This window comes from Saimiri boliviensis, chromosome 3 (genome assembly GCF_048565385.1).
Source record: "Saimiri boliviensis isolate mSaiBol1 chromosome 3, mSaiBol1.pri, whole genome shotgun sequence".
NCBI lineage: Eukaryota > Metazoa > Chordata > Mammalia > Primates > Cebidae > Saimiri > Saimiri boliviensis.
Genome location: NC_133451.1, coordinates 81,106,723 through 81,128,113, shown reverse-complemented (window position 1 = coordinate 81,128,113; position 21,391 = coordinate 81,106,723). Strand labels below are relative to the sequence as shown.

At 42.7% G+C, this 21,391-nt stretch overlaps 1 protein-coding gene across 1 annotated transcript in view; it reads right to left on the bottom strand.

Moving 5' to 3' along the window:
• Positions 1-18,977, bottom strand: part of PKD2 (polycystin 2, transient receptor potential cation channel) — a 75,695-nt gene extending 56,718 nt beyond the window's left edge. The window contains exons 1-2 of the mRNA XM_003924159.4: positions 18,254-18,977; positions 6,595-6,708 (exon numbers count right to left, since the gene is read on the bottom strand). Coding sequence (XP_003924208.2) covers positions 6,595-6,708; positions 18,254-18,860 — 721 coding nt within the window. The 5' untranslated portion in view covers positions 18,861-18,977. The remainder of the gene's footprint in view (positions 1-6,594; positions 6,709-18,253) is intronic.
• Positions 18,978-21,391: the final 2,414 nt, after the last annotated feature.

Sequence of the window (21,391 nt, the reverse complement as noted above, 5' to 3'; positions counted from 1 at the left end):
AGTGGTTTAATTGACTTACAGTTCTGAATGGCTGGGGAGGCCTCAGGAAACTTATAACCATGGCAGAAGGCAAAGAAGTAAGTACCTTCTTCACAAGGCAGCAGGAAAGAGAAAAAGAAGGGGAAGTGCCAGACACCTACCAAACAACCAGACCTCATGAGAACTCACTCACTATCATGAGAACAGCATGGGGGAAACCACCTCCATGATCCAATCATCTCCCACCAGGAACCTCCTTCAATACATGGGGATTAGAATTGGAGATGAGATTTGGGTGGGGACACAGAGCCAAACCATATCACTTCCCTATTTGAATAAATTTTCTTTATTTTATTTTAATTTTATTTATTTTTGAGACAGGGTCTCACTCTGTCACCCAGGCTGAAGTGCAGTGGCATGATCATGGCATACTGCCATCTCCATCTCTCAGGCTCAAGTCATCCTCTTGCCTCAGCCTCCTGAGTAGCTGGGACTATAGGCATGTGTCACTATGCCTGGCTAATTTTTATTTTTTTATCTTTTTGACACTAGGTCTCACTCTATAGCTCAGGCTAGAGTGCAGTAGTGCATTCATGGCTCACTGCAGCCTCAAACTTGGGCTCAAGAAATCCTCCTGCCTCAGGCTCCCAAGTAACTTGGACTACAGGTATGCACCACCATACCTGGCTAATTTAAAAATTTTTAATAGAGACAAGGTCTCGCTATGTTGCCCAGGCTGGCCTTGGAACTCCTGGCCTTAAGTGATCCTCTCAACTTGGCTTCCTAAAGTACTGGGATTATAGGCATGAGCCACTGTACCTACATATGAATTATTTTTTCTTTGTCTTTTTGAGATGGAGTCTTGCCCTCTCACCCAGGCTGGAGTGCAGTGGCGTGATCTCGGTTCACTGCAACCTCTGCCTCCTGTGTTCAAGCAATTATTTGCCTCAGCCTCCCAAGTAGCTGGGATTACAGGTGCCCGCCACCATGCCTGACTAATTTTTAAATTTTTTAGTGGAGATAAGGTTTCACCATCTTGGCCAGGCTGGTCTTCAACTCCTGAACTCGTGATCCACCCACCTCAACCTCCCAAAGTGCTGGGATTACAGGCATGAGCCACTGTGTCAGGCCTATTTTTTCTACTCTGTAAAATATTTATGGAAGTCTACCATTTTTCTCAGTGATTTTTAAGTTTCAAATGTGTTAAAATATTAATGCTTTGTGATATTTCTTATAATCATTCTTTGCAATTGCTTTCTGCTTTTTAATGCTGCCTATTTGACACATAGAAATACATTTCTATAATGTTGCTCAACTAACTTTTGTGATTTCTATTATTGTGTTTAAACTTGTAGATTTTTTACTCAATTTTATAGAATGAGTAGAGAGCACAGAAAAAGGAAATGGCAAATATATTTTTATCATAGATTCACCAAATACCTTCTTTCCATTTTTTTCTTTTTCTTTTTTTTTTTTTTTTTTTTTTTTTTTTTTTTTTTTTTTTGAGACAGAGTCTCACTCTATTGCCCAGGCTAGAGTGCAGTGGTGCAATCCTGGCTCGCTACAATCTCTGCCTCCTGGGTTCAAGTGATTCTCATGCTCCAGCCTCCCGAGTAGCTGGAATTACAGGTATATGCCACCATGCCCAGCTAATTTTTGCACATTTTGTAGAAATGAGATCTCGTCATGTTCCCCAGGCTGGTCTTGAACTCCTGACCTCAAGTGATCTACCTGCCTTGGCCTCGCAAAGTGCTGAGATTATAGGCATGAGCCACCATGCCCAGCCATTGTTTTCAAAGATCTTCTAAATATTCTTTATTCCTTTCTTTAATGTCAACACCTAACTCACAGAATAGCAATACTATTGCTATTTATAACAGTAACCCATGTATATTAATAAGTATTTTAATGGTGAATTCATAGCAACTCTCAGGTTTCAAGTAAGAATAAATCCTGAATTAGAGAGAAAGTGGGATTACCTAATTCTCATGTCATTTCTGTTCTCTTGGTTAAGGAGACTGATTTTTAAAAGACAGGAACAAAACTTTCATTGGTAAGATGGAAAATAAGATCTGGGTGAGCAGTTAGCTGCTCCAAATAAATCTGAGTCTGTGCTCAAACAATTAGAAACTATAGCTCTTAGAACTAACTGAGATAATTCTGCCATTCTCAACAATCTTTTTTTTTTTTTTTTGAGACGGAGTTTCGCTCTTGTTACCCAGGCTGGAGTGCAATGGCGTGATCTCGGCTCACCGCAACCTCCGCCTCCTGGGCTCAGGCAATTCTCCTGCCTCAGCCTCCTAAGTAGCTGGAATTACAGGCACGTGCCACCACGCCCAGCTAGTTTTTTGTATTTTTAGTAGAGACGGGGTTTCACCTTGTTGACCAGGATGGTCTCGATCTCTCGACCTCGTGATCCACCCGCCTCGGCCTCCCAAAGTGCTGGGATTACAGGCTTGAGCCACCGCGCCCGGCTCTCAACAATCTTTAGCAAGAATAACTTCTTAATACTACTACTGTATGACAGACAGCATCCTAGGATCTTTTCATATATTATTTCTAATTTTCACAATGATATTTCTAAATACATGTTTTAGGAATGAGGAAATAAAGGCTGAAAAAGGTTAATTAACTTGCCCACATTTCCCTATCATGTCAGTGGTGAAGCTGGGATTTGAACTTAAGTTTCTCTGATGAAAAAAATATCTATACTTTTCTTATGATGTCAAACTGCTTTCCAAAACCATACCTATTGTGTAAGCTGGTATAGTTTGGATGTTGTCCCCATCCAAATCTCATGTTGAAACGTAATCCTCAATGCTGAAGGTTGGGCCTAGTGTGAGGTGATCAGATCATGGGGGTGGATACCTCATGAATAATTTAGTACCATCCTCTTGGTACTGTCCTTGAGATAATGAGTGAGTTCTCATGAAATCTGATCATTTAAAAGTGTGTGACTCCTTCCCGGCCCCAATCTATCTTGCTTCTGCATTTACCACATAATGTGCTAGCTCCTGCTTCACCTTCCACCATGAGGAACAGCTCCCTGAGTCCTCCCCAGAAGCAGATGCTGGAGCTACACTTCATATATAGCCTGCAGAACCATGATCCAATTAAACCTCTTTTCTTCTCTTTCTCTCTTTTTTTTTGAGACAGGTTCCTGCTCTGTTGCCCAGGTTGGATGGAGTACAGTGGTGCAATCATGGCTCACTGCAATCACTGACTTCCAGCTTCAAACAGTCCTTCCACCTCAGCCTCCTGGGCAGCTGGGACTACAGGTGCATGCCACCATGCCCAGCTAATTTTTGTATCTTTTGTAGAGAGGAGATTAAGCCTCGTAATTCAGGCTAGGTTTGAACTTCTGGTTCTAGCGATACACATGCTTCAGACTGCCAAAGTGCTGGGATTACAGGTGTGAGCCAAAGTGCCCGGCCAAACCTCATTTCTTATAAATTACCCAGACTCAAGTATTTCTTTATAGCAATGCAAGAACAGCCTAATACCCCAGGCACAGAGGTAAGTATACTATCTCATTTACATACAGAGTAATGAATTTGATATTCTTGGTCACTTAATATTGACATTGCTGGCAAGATTTTAAAACTAGTAATTAAAAAGATGGCCTGTAAGCAACAGGGAAAGGACTCAATCACTAGAAACCAGTAAGGCTTTGCTAGGAGTAAATCTTACCTGGTTATTCCCACTTCCTTTTTAATGGGTCAACAGCTCACAGATCAGAAGAATGGTGGAATTACTCAGACAAGGATTTGCAAAAGTCTTTCCTATCCTCTTGTTTATGAACACTCAGAGCAGGATGACAATATAATGAAGTGAACCTCAATCAGAGCCTTGATTAATGCACTGATGTTCTGAGACTAATATTTTTTGGTTTCATAATTTACAAGGATATGGACAAAGATAATAACTCTGCTGATACTGTGAGGCTTCAGGGAGTAGCTGATGTGAGATGAATGAATCCAGATCCAAGAGAATTTCAACAGAATTGAAAAATGGGTAGATCCTAACGAGATGAAATTTAACAAGGTTGAAAAAGAAGTCCTTCACTATGATTCCAGACTAGTTCACATACAGCTGGGGGACACAGTGCTTCACCGTTTTTCGTGAAGAGACCAAAGAATCATTTATATGATGAGACAATCTCATGAGTCTGGCCCTGGTAGGTTGCAGAAGCCACAGTGTAGTGTCTGACTGAGGAATCTCATGGCCCCACTCACCACAGGGAGGCTCGTGTGCTTTCTCAGGGACTTTGATGAACAGAACATGTGCCAGAGGGACTGCCCATCAAGGGAGTTACTCAAACTTGTGTCTCCAATCACATAATCAACAGCTGGATGAACTGGAAAGGCTTAACCTGGAGAAGTCTTAGGGAAGATCAGGTATCTGTTTCCCAGCCTCCGAAGAGCTGAACTGCAAAAGCAGCACAGAAAAGATACTTGGTATACATAGGCTTGAAGGGCGCAACTAGGTGGAAGTGACAAACCATAGACTCTGGATTCACTGAAGGAAGAACTTTCTAACATAGCTGTAGAAACATGAAAGGAACTACTTCAAAGAAGTAAGTCCCTTAACCTGGGACTCTTGTTCAATCGGAGGCAGGATGAGTAACCATCTGAGAGGGACGTTTTAAAGAGAATTTTAGCATCCAGTGAGGTCAGACCATATGATTATTAAGCTACCTTCTTAATCCGAGATTCTACAATATTCCAAAAGTAAAATTTTTAAGTATATAGCTACTCATATAAGAAGTAAAATGTGATTCATGTGAAAAAGAACAAAAAGCAACAATATTCTCAAACAAGAAAACCAATTCATTACGTGACTTTAGGCATGTTTCTAACACTGTCTGTCTTTAGCTTACTTCTCTGGCTTACTTTCACTGCATCTGAAAACTCATTTCTCTAGGTTATATTTTAGAGGCTCTGTTAGGAGATCTAGGCAAACCACATATATATTCTAAAATCACTGGGTGATTCTAATGCTCAGTCACATTTAGGGACTGCTGAAATTCTAGACTTATGTAGAGGGGTTACCTTCTATTTTACATTAGAAATTTGTCTGTAATGATTGAGAATAACTTTATAATTCTAATCAATTTGTTAATATTCAAGGCCACTGCAGTTTAATATTTAAGCACCATTTTAATGCAGGCAGCAAACTCAATCTCAGTTTCTAAACTCTAACAATTTAAACCATAAAAATATCACATCCAGGCTGAATGCAGTGGCTCATGCCTATAATCCTAGCACTTTGGGAGGCTGAGGCAGGATGATCACTTGAAGCTAGGAGTTGGAAACCAGTATAGGCAGCAAAGTGAGACTTCACCTCTACAAAAATGTTTTAAAAGTTAGCTGGGCATGGTGGTATGCAGTTGTAGTCCTAGCTACTTGGGTGAATGAGGTGGGAGGACCACTCAAGTCTAGGAGTTCAAAGCTGCAGTGAGCTATGATTGCAGCACTGCACTCTGGCCTGGGAAACAGATCAAGATCCTGTCTCTAATTTTTTTAAAAAAGGAACTCTTTTCTCAGAGGAGTTTGGTAAAAGACTCTGGGGTCATAAATCTGCTTCCTTATTTGTTCTCGTGATAAGGACGTGACAGAAATGAGAGGTGACAGAAATCTATCATCCAACACCCTTGGATTCAGAGGACAAATCCATCACTGTGGCTTTCTGGACTTCGAGACAAATGTTTCCTATGACTAGTCTAGCTCAGGCGTCCCTCTCGCCCTACCAGAAGATGGGAGGACAAACTGAAAGAAGGGAAGAGGAAAGACATGGGTCTATAGCAAGTTTCTTGCGGAGTAAAAGGCCAGCAATTCTTAAAGATTGAGAAGAAATAATGAATTAAAATAATGCATTGACACAACATATCCAAATCCAAAAGAAGGGGACTTTTACATATATATGCCAATAAAAGCAGTATTAGTGGCATTATTTGTATTTCCTGAAAGTCAAATTTGGAAAGCCATTTTTCTGGAAATAATTTTTATGCAGACTTTATGTTAACTAATACGACAGTATGACAATAATGATGACAACTGTAATAATAGCGACGCTGCATTCACTGTTAAGAAATCTAAGACAAATATCCTCTAACTTGGTTTTGTGGTGTCTAGCAAGTTGCCATGTGTATCTCATAGTGAAAACTGTCACTGCTGACAATGAACTGGCTGGTCAGATAATGCTGATTTTTAATTAATGTTTACCAGAGTGCAGAAGAGAACTTGACCAAATTCTAAATTGGAATAGAACTCTTTGACTTTCCCTTCCTGTGTTAATGGCAAGTCCATAATCACTGAGCACTTGATCAAATTCTTTCTTGTACATTTTTCAGAACCTTCCGTTGCCATCCTTGGTTTTGGGAAATTGGGATATAGCAAAGAACAAATCACATCCCTTCTCTTATAAAGCTTGCATTCTACTATAGGAAGATAGTCAATAAACAAATACCTAAATTAAAAAAAAATCAGAATTAAATACAAAGGTAAGGAAGTAACCTCTGAGTTGTTCCTCTGGTGCAACTCCTTTTAATTGTGATTTGGATAGGTCAAATCTTTTCAAAACTTTTCCGTTAGTGGAAGGAAATATTTTACTTACAGATGCACAAGACTATGAGAAAAAGGAGGTATGTGACCAGTTCCCGTAAAACACTTTTAAGGTATTTCTCTCGGTTAGTGCTGCTTTCCTCCATGAGTCTTGTTCCCCAGAGACCTTTAAGATAATAATGAAAAAAAGAAAAGATATTTTATTTAAGAAATCTTGTAAATGGCAAAAAGGAACAACAACAACAACAACAACAACAACAAAAAGCACAAACTGAAAAGTATCACCTATAAGGGAGATTCTCCTATTTTTATTTTATTTTTTCTTAGCACATTTTGAAAGCAACTGAGAAACTGGTTTTGTAGGTCCACCTTTTATTTACGAATACATCTAGGTCCACTGTTATCCCAACATGCAAAACATAAGGCAAGAATCCTGATCATTTTATAAGCTCCCAAGCCCATTAGCAATATCTTAGTAAAATTTCAAAAAGAGAACAGGAAATACGGCAGGCCTAACAGAGGAGTTAAATAATTGTGCAAAATTTACCAGCTCTTCCTATTTGACGTGGACACAACCTTATAATTATCCTACTACTAAACCCAGTTAAGAACAAGATGTAACTATATTGCACATAGTACCTTTTAGGTCACCCCTGATGAAAAGAAGTCCTGGTTGGAGAATCATTTCAATATAGAAACATGTTATGCTTCTAACCCACGGGCACAAAAGCTCTGCTCCGTAAGAGCAGACACTGTCCTATTAAAAAACACCATGGTGACTGTGACTGCCCACACTAAGCGTGCTTAATTTAACAGGTTTTTAAAATGCCAATTAACATATAATCTTTAACAGCAGCAACTCATCTATGTTCCCTGTCTCTCTTTGTAGAAAGGGTAGAATTGGCAACCATGTTCTATATTTTAGCAGATGGAAAAAGCATTGGGCCGGCTGAGTGACGATGACGTAACCCTGCATGAGCTTGCTGGAGAAGGTGACCGCAGTTTTGGACTCAGCCAGCAACCGACACGGTGGCCATCCAAACCCCCGTTAATGAACACTGTGGTAAAGTCACATTGCTGGTTACTTGGAAGAACCTTAACGTTATCCAAAAAAGACAAACCTCTTCATCCTTTCGGTAAGATTAGATTGGCTGTGACATGGAAACCAACCCGGCCCCTGCATGCTGTCTCACGCTTTGATTCCACAGACCTTAACTCCTTCAAGAATGGAAACTCACACAGCGACTTTCACCACAATCAAGCCACACAGAGAAATGGGAAAAATAGCATAAGGTCTTTTACTTCAAATAAATGAGTTCATCGAATTAGTGTCCATGTATTCTTTAAGTCCTATAATAATATATAAGTTCTATTCCTGAATTTGGATATTTCCTTTCCTTTTCTTTTTTCCTCCCAAATGTCCTTTAGGAAAATCAGCACTGAATTCAAAAACACTGTGTTACGCATCATAGGTTTCACCACACTGAGAGTGGAGCATAACTTATGACCAGGTTTGCTTCTGCCAAGATCTGGTAGTTGTCAGGGAATTACTCACTCAGAAGAAATGCAGCAAGCAGAATGTTTGTTCACTGAAACACTGTCATATTAAAGAATTATTATAAATTTAGATGACATGGAAAATTATAACTTAGAATAACACAGAGGCAGCCACAGATTAGGCTTGGGAACCCTGGACACAAACACACCACTTCTTTGGGTAGATTTCTTTTGGAGGCCAGGCCTAAAATACATGTCAGTAGAGAATGCTAGTCTCTTTACTCCCAGGGAAGACTGTTGCCCTGCCTCACTTGGTCAATGATTTCATTCTTTCCCATGTTTTATAAACAACTAGGCACTAAGGAACATCCATGATTCTTAATATTTATACATGGTATTGCTTGGCCTATAAATAGAAAAAACAAACTCCTATCAAATTTTCAAGGTAGGCTGGGTGCAGTGGCTCATGCCTGTAATCCCAGCACTTTGGGAGGGATTACAGGCATGAGGTGGGCAGATCACCTGAGGTCAGGAGTTTGAGACCAGCCTGGCCCGCATGGCGAAACCCTGTCTTTACTAAAAATACAAACCTTAGCCGGGTGTGACAGCGGGTGCTTGTAATCCCAGCTACATGGGAGGTTGAGGCAGGAGAATTGCTTGAACTCAGGAGGAAGAGGTTGCAGTGAGCCAAGACCACGCCACTGCATTCCATCCAGCCTGGGTGACAGAGTGACACTCCATCTCAAAAAATATTAAATTTATTCAAGCTAAACTTGCAATGGCCTATGGCAATTTAATCCTAGCCTTTGAATGAAACATTTCAAATGGATATGTATGAATTTATTTACTTTGAGGCAGGGTCTCTCTGTGTTACCCAGCCTAGAGTATAGTAGTGTGATGACAGCTTACTGAAGCCTTGACCTCCTGGGCTTAAGCCATCTTCCTGCCTCATTTTTTGAGTTTTTGCAGAGATGAGGTCTCAATATGTTGCCCAGGCTGGTCTTGAACTCTTGGCCTCAAGTGGTCCCCCTGCTTCGGTCCCCCAAAGTGCTGGGATTACAGGCATGCCACTGCACTCGGCCTCCCTTGTGTATATTTTTATATGATATACATCCATATATTCTTTTTCTTTTCTTTCTGGCAGAGTCTCACTCTATCACCCAGGCAGGAGTACACTGGTACAAACATGGCCCACTGCAGCTCAACCACCTGGGCTCAAGAAATCTTCCTGCCTCAGCTCAGCCTCCTGAGTAGCTTGGACTACAGGTGCATACTACCAAGCCCAACTAATTCTTTAATTTTTTGTAGAGGTGGGGGTCTCACTACATTGACAAGGTAGCCTCGAACTCCTGGGCTCAAGCAATCCTTCCACCTCGGCCTCCCATAGTGCTGGGATTACAGGTGTGAGCCACTGTGCCTGACCCTATATATTTTCTTTTTCTAAATTACTCTGTCTACTTCCTCAAGTATTTACTACTTAAAAATTTTCATCCTATTTTCCCATTGGTGTGTATGTAAAATCAATCTTAGGGTACAGGGATCTTTTATGTCTTGATGGGTGAGAAATAGCTGCATCTACAAGCAGGGAAAATAGCTGTCCTGCAGCCAACTACTCTCCATATTTGGTAAAGCTGATAGGGTAAGAATGGTTAAGGATGGAATCATGTCCAAATTGGTGACATTCGTCAAAATCAACCGTTGTCTTTCTGACAACTATTCTAGTTGTAGTTGGAGTAACTTCCCAGTATTGCAGGGATTCAATGTTTCCAGCTGTTAGGAAAAACATGGAATGAGAGTATTGACCCAACTTCCTTTAAGAGGGTGCTTAGCCAATGCCAGAACGCAAAGCCAGAGTACATTCTCTAAAGCAGGGGTGTCTAGTCCCCAGACTGCAAGTGGGTACTGGTCCATGGCCTGTTAGGAACTGGGCCATACAGCAGGAGGTGAGCCGCCGGCTAGCGTGCATTACCTCCTGAGCTCTGCCTGTCAGATCAGCGGTGGCATCAGATTCTTAAAGGACTGAGAACCCTACTGTGAACTGCACATGTAAGGAATTTAGGTTGTCTGCTCCTTATGAGAATCTAGTGCTTGATGATCTGAGGTGGAATCCTTTTAGCCTGAAACATTTCCTACCCCAGATCCATGGAAAAATTGTCTTCCATGAAACTGGTTCCTGGTGCCAAAAAGGTTGGGGAATGCTGATCTCAACAGTGCATTCCTCTGCACGATGTTACTTCTTAACATGAACACTAGGGAACTCTGTAATGGAGAACTCCAAACAAAAGATATTCCAAACGTAATAGTTGGCTTTCAACAAAAATGCCATTTCCCCAACTATTTTATCCAAATAGTTTTTCAAAAACTTTTTATTGGCTGGGCGTGGTGGCTCACACCTGTAATACCAGCACTGTGAAAGGCAGAGGCAGGTGGATCACCTGAGGTCAAGAGTTGGAGACCAGTCTGACCAATATGGTGAAACTCCATCTCTACTAAAAATACAAAATTAGCCGGGTGTGGTGGTATATGTCTATAACCTCAGCTACTTGGGAAGCTGAGGCAGGACAATCACTTGAACCTGGGAGGTGGAGGCTGCGGTGAGCTGAGATTACGACACGGCACTCCCGCCTGGGCAACAAGGGTGAAACTCAGTCTAAAAACAAACAAACAAACAAAAATCTTTTTATTTTAGAAAATATCAGAAATATCACAAAGAGGGGATGATATAGTGACAAATCTATCACCTAGATCCAACAATATCAACTCAAGGCCAATCCTAGTTCATCTACATCCCCACCCATCTGATGCCACGGCTGATGGGACAGGAGGCGGAGCTCAGGCCTTAATACTTGCTAGCCTGTGGCTCACCTCCTGCTGTGTGGCCCGGTTTCTAACAGGCCATGGACCAGGACAGCCCCAATTATTTTGGAATTAATTCCAGCTATTGTATCATTTCATCTGTAAATATTTCAGTTCCATGGTTAAAAGGTTCATTGTGGATCTTTTGCCTTACACTAACCTGTCCCATCTGAAATACATGAAACCCATATGGCCTATTATCAAGGCATTGTGCAACATTGGGTTTTGGAGTCAAATTATATTAAACTGAGGCCTTAACCACTTGGGAGCTTACCTAACATCAGGAGCCTCCACTTCCTCATCTAAAAATGGAGTGAAAGTGCCTTTTTGGGGGGTTGTCCTGGGAATTAGAAATATTGTTTGTGAAGCACTTAGTGCTTGGAAGAGGCCTGTCTGTAGCTTCAGAAACAAGCCCAAATCTGCAAAATGCCCTTTTGGAGGCCCAGTTGGTCTAGATTTCAGAATGGTATAAAGATGCAAATCCATATGAACTACCAGTTCATTGTAATAGCCTGACCAAATTCTCAATGTATTTATATCATAAAACAATCCTCTTTTTGTGCTAAGACACACGTGAGCCTCGTGTAGAAGGATGAATACAATCCTTCCCAGTATTCATTTGGATTGCAGGGACACCTTTAGAAAGGGAAGTGGCTTTTTATTTATATTTGTCCATTTTCTATAGAATAGTCCATTCTACTTTAAATAGTTATTGACTCCTGAATCTTGAATTTTTTTTTTTTTTAAGACAAGTGTCTTACTATGTTGCCCAGGCTGGTCTCAGACTCCTGGGCTCAAGCAATCCTCTCGCCTCAGCCTCTTGAGCAGCTGGGATTAAAAGCACGTGCCACTGTGCCCGGCCTGAATCTTGAATTCTTAATCAGCCATCTCCTGAGGTGCAGACAAGTATACGCTACAGTTAACACGTAGTTCTACCTGCGTATTTTCTAGACAGCTCACACTCACCTTCCCAAAACTGTGTTTTTCTTTCTCTGGAAATCTACTGGCACCATGCCACAAATTTGGGTTTCATCCTAGAATAGGCCTTCTTTTTATCCCTCCCATGGAGTTGGATCCACCATTCTGATGGTTTTTGTCTCCCTTCAATCTAGCTTCTTGCCATCCCAGCTCATACGCCTTGGTTGCAGCCCTCATCACCCCTCCTCCTCTTCATTAGCTCTCTCCTTAGTCTGTCAGCCACCAGCCTATCCACCTCACTCTATCCTCTGCATTGTTTCAAGAGTCATCTTCAGATTGACATATGATCGTATCAGCTCCCTAAGCTAGAAGCCCACACTGGCTCCAATTGTCTACAAGAAAGTGTACCCATTCCATAGCAGAAGTTACAGGTTTGCTTGGTCTTGTTCCTATCATGTTTTTCTCCTTGTATTCCCCCCTCATTCTTCAAAATTGTAGCTCAAGTTTTACTCCCTCTGGAAGCCTTCTCTGACCTCCTGAGGTAGATCTGATCCTCTCTCTCTCTCCCTCTTTTTTTTTAGATATAGGCTCTCACTCTGTCACTCAGGCTGGAGTGCAGTGGTGTGATCACAGCTCACTGCAGCCTCAACTTCGCAGGCTCAGGTGATTCTCCCACCTCAGCCTCCCAAATAGCTGGGACTACAGGCACATACCACCCTGCCTGGCTAATTTTTCTATTTATTGCCATTCCCTATGTTCTGCAGGGTAGCCTTGAACTCCTGGGCTTAAGTGATCCTCCCGTCTCATCCTCCTGACTACAGGCATGAGCTGCCATGCCTGGCCTTATCCTCTCTTTATTGGAATCCTCCCATACCTGAGACCTGGGATTGCAATTACTTACTTACGCCTCTGTTTCCCTTACTAAACTGTGGGCTTCTTGAAAGTCGAGACCTTGTATTATTCATCTCTGCATTCCTCATACCTATCATGAAGGAAAGTCCCATAAACGTTTTTGACTGCATAGATTCTGTTACTGGCACAACGTAATCACAACCCCAAAAGGTAGCAAGCCTCCCTCAAAAAATCCCCAGAGTAATGAAAATACAAAGTCTGTTGTTCAAAATTATGGTACAAATAAAAAAGGAAAAAGAGGAAGTGATGAAGTAAAGTTCAGATTGAAAATAAAGGGAAAGTCATGACAGTCAAAGGTAGGAAAAAAACGCAAAGCCTATGAACTGATGAATGGATAAACAAAATGTAACGTGTGTGCCTATGTGTGCAAACTTGCTTTGTATGACTTAGTATTTCAGTGTGTTTGTGCACACAATGAACAGTATTTCACACACACACACACTGAAATACTATTCAGTCATAAAAAGGAAGAAAGTTTGCACTTATGGATAAACCTTGAAAATATTATGCTAAGTGAATGACCAGACACAAAAGATCAAACATGGTCTGATTTCACTTGTATCAGGTAGCTAGAATAGGGAGACTCACAGAGAAAGTAGGATAGCGGTTACTGCGGACAGGGAAAAGGGAATGGGAAAACAGGGAGTTAAACTGTTGAATGAATACAGAGTTTCTATTTGGGATGATAAAGTTCTGAAAATAAATCATAAGCATTAATTCCATTTACATAATATAATAAATCTACTTAATGCCAGTGAATTATATATTTAAAATGGTTAAATGGCTAATTTTATGTTATGTATATTTTATCCCAATCAAAAAAAAACAAAAACAAAAACAAAAACAAAACAGAGAGGCAGGCTCTTCCACTCCCTAGATCAATTAGAATTCTGGATACATGGACTGTGTTGGTATCATTTACCCTGCATGTCCTAATGAATAAATGTTCATTGTTCATAAACTAAAGAGATGCAGAAAATTGCTGGCTAAAGTTAAGTTTGGGCACTACTGGCATATAGCATAGTGGATGAGAAACACTTTGAATACAAAGTGCCTGGAATTAAATCCTGACTGCAACATTTAATAGTTGTGGCCCTGGGCAAGTTATTTAACCTTTAGAAGGCTTAGTGCCCTCAACAGTAAAATGGTGACAGATGCCAGTTCTTTCTTCACAGGTTGTTGTGAGGATAAAAATGAAACTATGTATATAAGGAGTTTAACACAGTGCTTGGCACACAGTGAGCAATAAACCATCATTTCTCATTGAATTTAACAGTCTAGGGCAGGGTTTCTCAACGTCCTCACTCCTGGCAATTGCGGTGGAAGACTGCTTTGTAGTGTGCACGTGTGTGTTTGTGTGTGGGGGCTGTCCTGTGCACTATAGCTTAGTAGCATCCTTAACCTCAACCCAGGAGATGCCAGGGGCATTCCCCCAGGTATGACAAGCAGAAATGTCTCCACAGATTGCCAAATATCCCCTGAGGGGCACAACTGCCCTGTAATTTAGGATAATTCTCTGCTGGTGGTGACATCAGACTAAATTCTGAAGCCTTAAGACAGGCTAAATTCATCAGTCACTGTGTATAGACTATCAGGAGCAGAAAGTAAGAGCAGTAAGTTGGATGTTTGCAGTTCTGTGTGGTAGCATCAACCAAAACCAAGTTCAAATCTCTTTTAAGTCTTAATAAGCTTTCCAATAACTAATTATGCTTCCCTTTAGACATCAAAAGGGAAGCCAGAAAAAATAAAAATTACATAAAGTGTGGCAAAATAAAATAGTGACTAATTCTGCATTGGAGTCACTTATTAAATACAATCAGCACACCAATTTCAATGTCAAGATCCAATTATTTTAGGAGAAATAAGGGTAGACTTACTATTTCATTTAAGCCTGAGCCCTAATGAGGCCATTGCTAGCCACCTGTTGAAATTCATTTTTTCCCTCCTGGGCACATGATTGCATTACATTTTCCAGCCTCCCTTGTAGATATCTGTGGCTAAATAATTAAGAACTCTGCCAATGGGTCATGAGTGAAAGTGATGCGGGCCATTTATAGGATGAGGCATTTAAGGAAACGGCAGTGGTGAGCCTTCTTCACACTCTCCACCAGAACCTGCACGTGGCTGTTAAGCCTTGACCATGGAGGCAATGACTGGGACCTGGGAGACCCAGAAGGGAAGAAGCCTGGATCCCTTAATCACCACATGGAGGAAAGCTGCTGCTAACCTGAAATACCCTCTGAAATGTTACATGAGCAAGAAATTAACTTCTTATTCTTCAGGGTACTGAAGGGGAGGGAGGCATCTGTTTTAGCAGTTTAGCCCACCCTGACTTGTACAGCAAATACTTCATAATTTCTCTAGGAAAAAAAAAACAAAAAAAAAAAACAAAAAAAAAACCGCCCAAGAATATATGCCTAAAATAACAAATACAAACTGACTTTAACAGGTTGATGCTGTCACAAAAACATTCAACTTCTGAAATTCAGAAAGTTTGATGACTCAGAGTACCACATTTTATCTTTGTATTAAAAAGAGTTTGCTAAGAAAAGAGTAAAAAATACTTGAGGATACTTTTAAGTCTGGGCACCATCTTTAAATGTTTCAGTCTTCCTTGGCTTCCTTTGGTTCAGGCCCTCTTCACCTCCTCACTGGCTGCCTCCTGAGGGTCTTCTTACTCCTGTCTCCCTCTGCCAAGCTCTCCTGTACATCATGCTGCTCACTCAATTTCCTTTCAGCAAGTTCTCTTCCTGCTCAGAAACTTTCAACTCCTTCCTAATATCTAGGGATACATTCTTAATTCCCTGATAGATACAATGCATCCTGCAAACAGGCCTCAAACATGTCTTTTTTGCTATTTTTCTTCTGCTAAGAAGATAGATCTATCTAATGTAGCAGGAGCAAAAAAATGACCATTTGTTATCCATCTTGGATTCATGTCATTAAACAATAAACCAGAGCATGGTGAAGCTAGAAAGGACCTTGGAGATCAGGTTCAGCTCCTCCATTTTATAAATGAGGAGCTGAGGCTCAGGTGGTTTCAGTGAGTTGAGTAAAGTCATAAAGGAGGAGACTTCCAGGGAAACTCCTGACCACTCCAAACTTCAGTAATTTCTCCTTCCTTTAAAAATTGCAAGTTACTTTCTGTTCTGATCTTAGGGCACTGCTTAGATAGTGCATATAAGATTGCTGTCATTAGTATCCAAAGCGAGGGAAAAATTTCAACCCATTCATGGCTATTTATTTTACACTTCTGGGTTTTCAACCATATGAAAATAGTGATATGCATTCTAGTTTATTTCTTCATAGCGGCAAGCAGTGCTGTCTTCACAATAGGTGCTAAATATTTAACAAATGTTGCTTATTTAATAAGTGACAAGAATATCAACTATATTTCTTCATAAAAGAAAGTAATACCAATTTATTTTAAAATTTTACATAATTAAAGCTTTTCAGCTGGGAGCAGCAGCTTGCACCTGTAATCCCAAATACTTGGGAAGCCGAGGTGGGAGGGCAGCTTGAGCCCAGGAGTATGAGGCTGCCATGAACTATGTTTGCTTCCCTGCACTCCAGCCTGGGTGGGAGTGAGACCCTGTCTCTTGAAAAAAGAAAAAAAAAATTCCTGAGTCCTGAGTCTGCTTTCCTACAAATCAGACCACTGACACAGTTTGACTAGAAGTTTTATGATTATGAGCTTATTCATTTTGTTTCCTGAAATTTTTCTATAAAAGAAATAAATTTATATACATACTTATATATATTTTTTATTTATCTATATTCTGTTATTGGGTTTATTCAAACAAGGTTAGGTGTGTTATCAAATGCTTAAACTGAGTTAAAAGTATCATGCAACTTACCGTTGTTATTTATTAACTTAAAAGGAACCTCTCTCTCACTTCAGTGAATGTTTTTTTAAAGGCACATTTTAAATGGTGTAAAATAATATATAATTTGTATTAATATTATTTAATTTAACATTTTTAAATGTACATTTTAAATGGTGTAAAATAATATGTAATTTGTATTAATCCAGTTTTGAACCTTAAATGGTTTTAGTGTTTTATTAATCTACTCACACAGGTTATCCAAAAAGGATCTTTTGTTCCCCACCATGCTTGAATTATATTAAGTAGCGTAAGTACCTCCACAAAAGAAGTACCAAAATGTTTACTTTATATTTCTGAAGCACTAACAACATGGCAAATACATTTTCTATATCTTAACTTATTTAATTAGCAACCTGGCAAATAGATTTTACATATCTTAACGCATTTAATTCTCCCAGTGAGTCAAGAACTAAGCACTATAATCATCTCTCTTAAAAAAAAAATAAATAAAAAAACTGGGGGATCAGAGAGGTTAAGTAACTTGCTCAAGGTCATACAGCAAATGAGTGGTGGAACTGGGATTTGAGTGTAGGCCTGACCTGGTTTTAATCACATTGCTATAACAACATCTAGGCTGTTTTTGTGCAAGATTTTCAAAACCAACAGAAGGGGAAGAATGAAAAAATTCAAAACACCTGAAAATAGAAACTCTATAAAAATATAGATTAAAATAATTTGGAGGGTAAAAGCAAATGCAACACTTTTCCAAGGATACCTCTTTCAAAATTTGTAAAAAGAGAATTTCCTCTGTACTGGAAAATTCATGTCCTCTTACTGGGCACGGGCAAATTTGAAAATTCCTCTTCTGCCTTTTGTAGAGCTGGGCGGACTGGACTCAGACACATTTATCAGCTGGTATCTGGTGACTTCATCGTTTTGGTGGAATTTCAAAGAACATTAATTTAGTTACTTAAAAACATACTTCAAAATTTTTTTTTAAACAATGTAACCTTTCCTTTGCAACTGCTTTTAGAAAAAGGTCTAGAATTAGAAACAGCCAAATGACTTCACGGATATTATTTTAGTCTATTTGTAGCGTTCTCAACAGCTCCCACTCCCCAAAACAACCACACACATCACCAAAAAAAAAAAAAAAAAATCATCAATGACAATCTGTCACACTCCTCTCACAGCTTGGATAACACTGTATGTACTGTACTGTTACCGTTTCAACCGGGATGAGGGCACAACGGAGCATCCAGGCAAGAAGGAAACTGCGGGAGACTATAACATTTTCCTTTAGATTTTGTGACATTAGCAAATATGCAGTTGCAACTACCATCAGTTACATTACAATTAAGGTTCATTTTTTTTTTTCCCCTACAAGAGAAACAAAAACTTCACATGTACTCTTTCACTCTAATTAGGCTTTCACTTATTTTCAGTAAAAAAGAATACGGGGGCATATCCTAAAGAAGGAGGTATCCAATAAATGTGCACCAGCGAGAGCGCAGTGGAATTCCGCGCCGGGTACCGGAAATAGGGCAGGATTAGCGGAGGTGGGGAATGCGCTTCCCAGGGAGGCGGAACGCAGAGGGGGTGCCAGGTGGAGCCCGGGGAGCGGCCGCGGCGGGCGATGGCCCCGGCCGGCGCCGGCCGTTCTGGTTTGTGAATCAGCCGCTGCGGGTCGCGCGCTCTTACCTCGCAGCCCGCGAACCAGCCTCACGGCCCAGGCCACTCGGGGCGGCTGTCTGTCCAGGGGTAGGTGGCGATGCAGCGGGTCCCCGCCGCCGGTCGGGCTGGGGCACGGCGGGCCCTGGTCCTCTCGCCGGTGCCGCCTCCCGCTTGGGTGGCCGGCGCTGTGGTAGCCCCCAAGTCCCCGGCTCCGCGCCCCCGCGGAGCTCACGGCCGAGGAGGCGGCCGACCTCCGGCTGCCAGGGCGCCACTCTACGTCCATCTCCACCACCATTCCGCCTTCCTCCCCTTCCACCTCCTCCTCCTCCTCCTCCTCCTCCTCCTCGGCCTCGAAGCCCGGGTTATCGCGGCTCCACGCCTGCCGGGAGCACGACGACAGCGGAGGAGAAGGGGAAGCCGAGGCTCCGGCCGGGGGGTCCCGAGCGGCCGCCTGCCGGATGCGCTGCATCTCGATCTCCAGGCCCCGCTGCTCGCGGAGGCCGCCCCGGGCTGCGAGGCTGGCGCCCACGGCCGCGCCACCCGCCATCAGCCGGCCCGGGCCCGGCGAGCGGGACGCGGGCGGCTGCTTGGCGTCCCCGGGCTGCTGCGGCTGCACGCGGCTGGAGTTCACCATCGCGGTCACTGGTGCCCGGCGCGCGGGTGCGCGGCGCCGCGCTCGGCGCTGTGCGCCTCAGGAGCCATGTTCCTTTCTTCCCGGGGCCCGCCGCCTCCTGCTCCCCGCCCCCGAGCTCCCCGCGGTCCCGCGTCCCTCGCCTGCCCCCTCGGCCCGCCTCCCTCTGGCCTCGCCTAGCCTTGCCCAGCGGCTGCGGCGCGCTGAGGGGGGAGGCGCGAGGGAGCCGCCCACGCGGTCGGCGCGCTTGCCCGGCAGCTCCTAGGCCCGCGTTCCTAGTGGAGCCAGAGCCCAGGCGCTGGAGCCCACGTTCCATTAGGGGGAAGGCCCGGGAAGGGAGGGAGTCGCGAACCCGCCCGCCCGCCTGCAAGGAAAGGGTTCTTGGAGCTGTCGCTGCCTGCCGGACTCCGAGATAACTCTTGGGTGCCCGTTATTAACCGGCAGTCACTTCTACCTCGATTTACCAAAGTTTAGGGAAAGAACCTTTTGGTGGGATGGTGTGAATTAGTGACATTCAGCCTGAGCTGAAATTTCCAGCGGGGCGAGGAAATCTATCTTTCCATTTGCAAAATACCAAGGCTGACTTGCTGTGCATTTGGCGGGCCTTCTGTCTCTGATTCTCTCTCGATCTCTGGTTGGCTTCTGTCTCCACACATTGTGGGGATCCCAGGGATTCCTCATAGGACTCTCAGATCGCTGGTGCCTCCACCGTGATCTCCGGTTCCTCCGCGGCCAGACCTGACATCTAGCAACAGAATCGTGCCCGAGGGTCTAGGCACAGAACTTTATTTCCACTCTTCTAACACATCTAACGCGATACTCTGCAATTGTCTGAAACTTAGCCATCCCTAAGCCAAATCTATTACCTTGTCCCCTCCTCTGGAACCTGCTTCACTTCCCGTACCCCCAGGTGAGGTTTGGGGCTTCGCTGTCCTCCTCACTTCCCAGGTCACTCTTCTTCATGGAAGGCTCGCCCTTTACCCTTCACCGCCTACACCCCATTTTCTTGTTACTTCTGCCCCACAAATCTCTCTGATATGATCTGTTTCTCACTCTTGCTGGCTTTATCTTATGTCTTGCGTTATTCGACATTGGAACAATTGATCTCTGTCAATTCCATCTTTATTCTCCACGTTGGTGTCCTCACTATTTCCAGGTTATATTCCAAAACTAAAGCTGCTTATTTGTCACGTTGATGGTTAGACACCTCTGTGGGCTCCTGGTAGCCTAAAGGATAAAATTTAATTTCTGTGGTTTGGTTTAGTAAATTCTCATAATCTGTTCCTGTATTTGTTTGTTAGGGCTGCCATAACAAAGTATCAGAGACTGGATGGCTTAACGGAAATTTATTTTCTCACCCCCTCTCTACAAAAAATACAAAAATTAGCCAGGCTTTGTGGCAGATGCCTGTGGTCCCAGCTATGCAGGACGCTGAGGTGGCAGAATCGCTGGAGCCCGGGAGGCAGAGGATGCAGTGAGCAGAGATGCGGCAATTGCACTCCAGGTGACATAGTGAGACCCTGTCTGAAAGAGAGCGAGAGAGAAGAAGAAGAAGAAAAAAAAGAAAAGGAAAGGAAAAGAAAGAAGGAAAGAGAAAGAAAAAAAGAAAGAAAAAAGAAAAGAAAAATTTTTTTTCATGCCGCATTGGCAGGGTTGGTTTCTTCTGAGGCCTCTCTCCTGGTCTTACAGATGGTCCTGCTTCTTCTGTCCTCAAGCAGTCTTCCCTCTGTATGCATCTGTGTCCTAATTGTCTATTCTCATACATCATATTGGATTAGGATCTACTCTAATGACTTTTTTTGAGTGTGAGACATAGTTTTTCCCTTGTTACCCAGGCTGGAGTGCAGTGGTGCAATCTCAGCTTACTGTAACCTCTGCCTTCTGGGTTCAAGTGATTCTCCAGTCTCAGCCTCCCAAGTAGTTGGTATTACAGGTGCCCTCTACCATGCCTGGGGAATTTTTTTGTATTTTTAGTAAGGATGGGGTTTCTCCGTGTTGGGCAGGCTGGTCTCAAACCTCTGACCTCAGGTGATCCACCTGCCTTGACCTCCCAAAGTGTTTTAATTTCATTACTTCTTTAAAGACCCTGTCTCCAAGTATGGTCACATTCTAACGTATAGAAAATTAGGATTTCTGGCCGGGCGCGGTGGCTCAAGCCTGTAATCCCAGCACTTTGGGAGGCCGAGGCGGGTGGATCGCGAGGTCAAGAGATCGAGACCATCCTGGTCAACCTGGTGAAACCCTGTCTCTACTAAAAATACAAAAAATTAGCTGGGCATGGTGGCACGTGCCTGTAATCCCAGCTACTCAGGAGGCTGAGGCAGGAGAATTGCCTGAACCCAGGAGGCGGAGGTTGCAGTGAGCCGAGATCGCGCCATTGCACTCCAGTATGGGTAACAAGAGCAAAACTCCATCTCAAAAAAAAAAAAAAGAAAATTAGGATTTCTACACAATTTAGCCATAATAGCTCTTAATCTGCTCCCCTAGCATGGTCTCTCATGCCATCCATCCACCTGTGCAGTATTATTCATTCA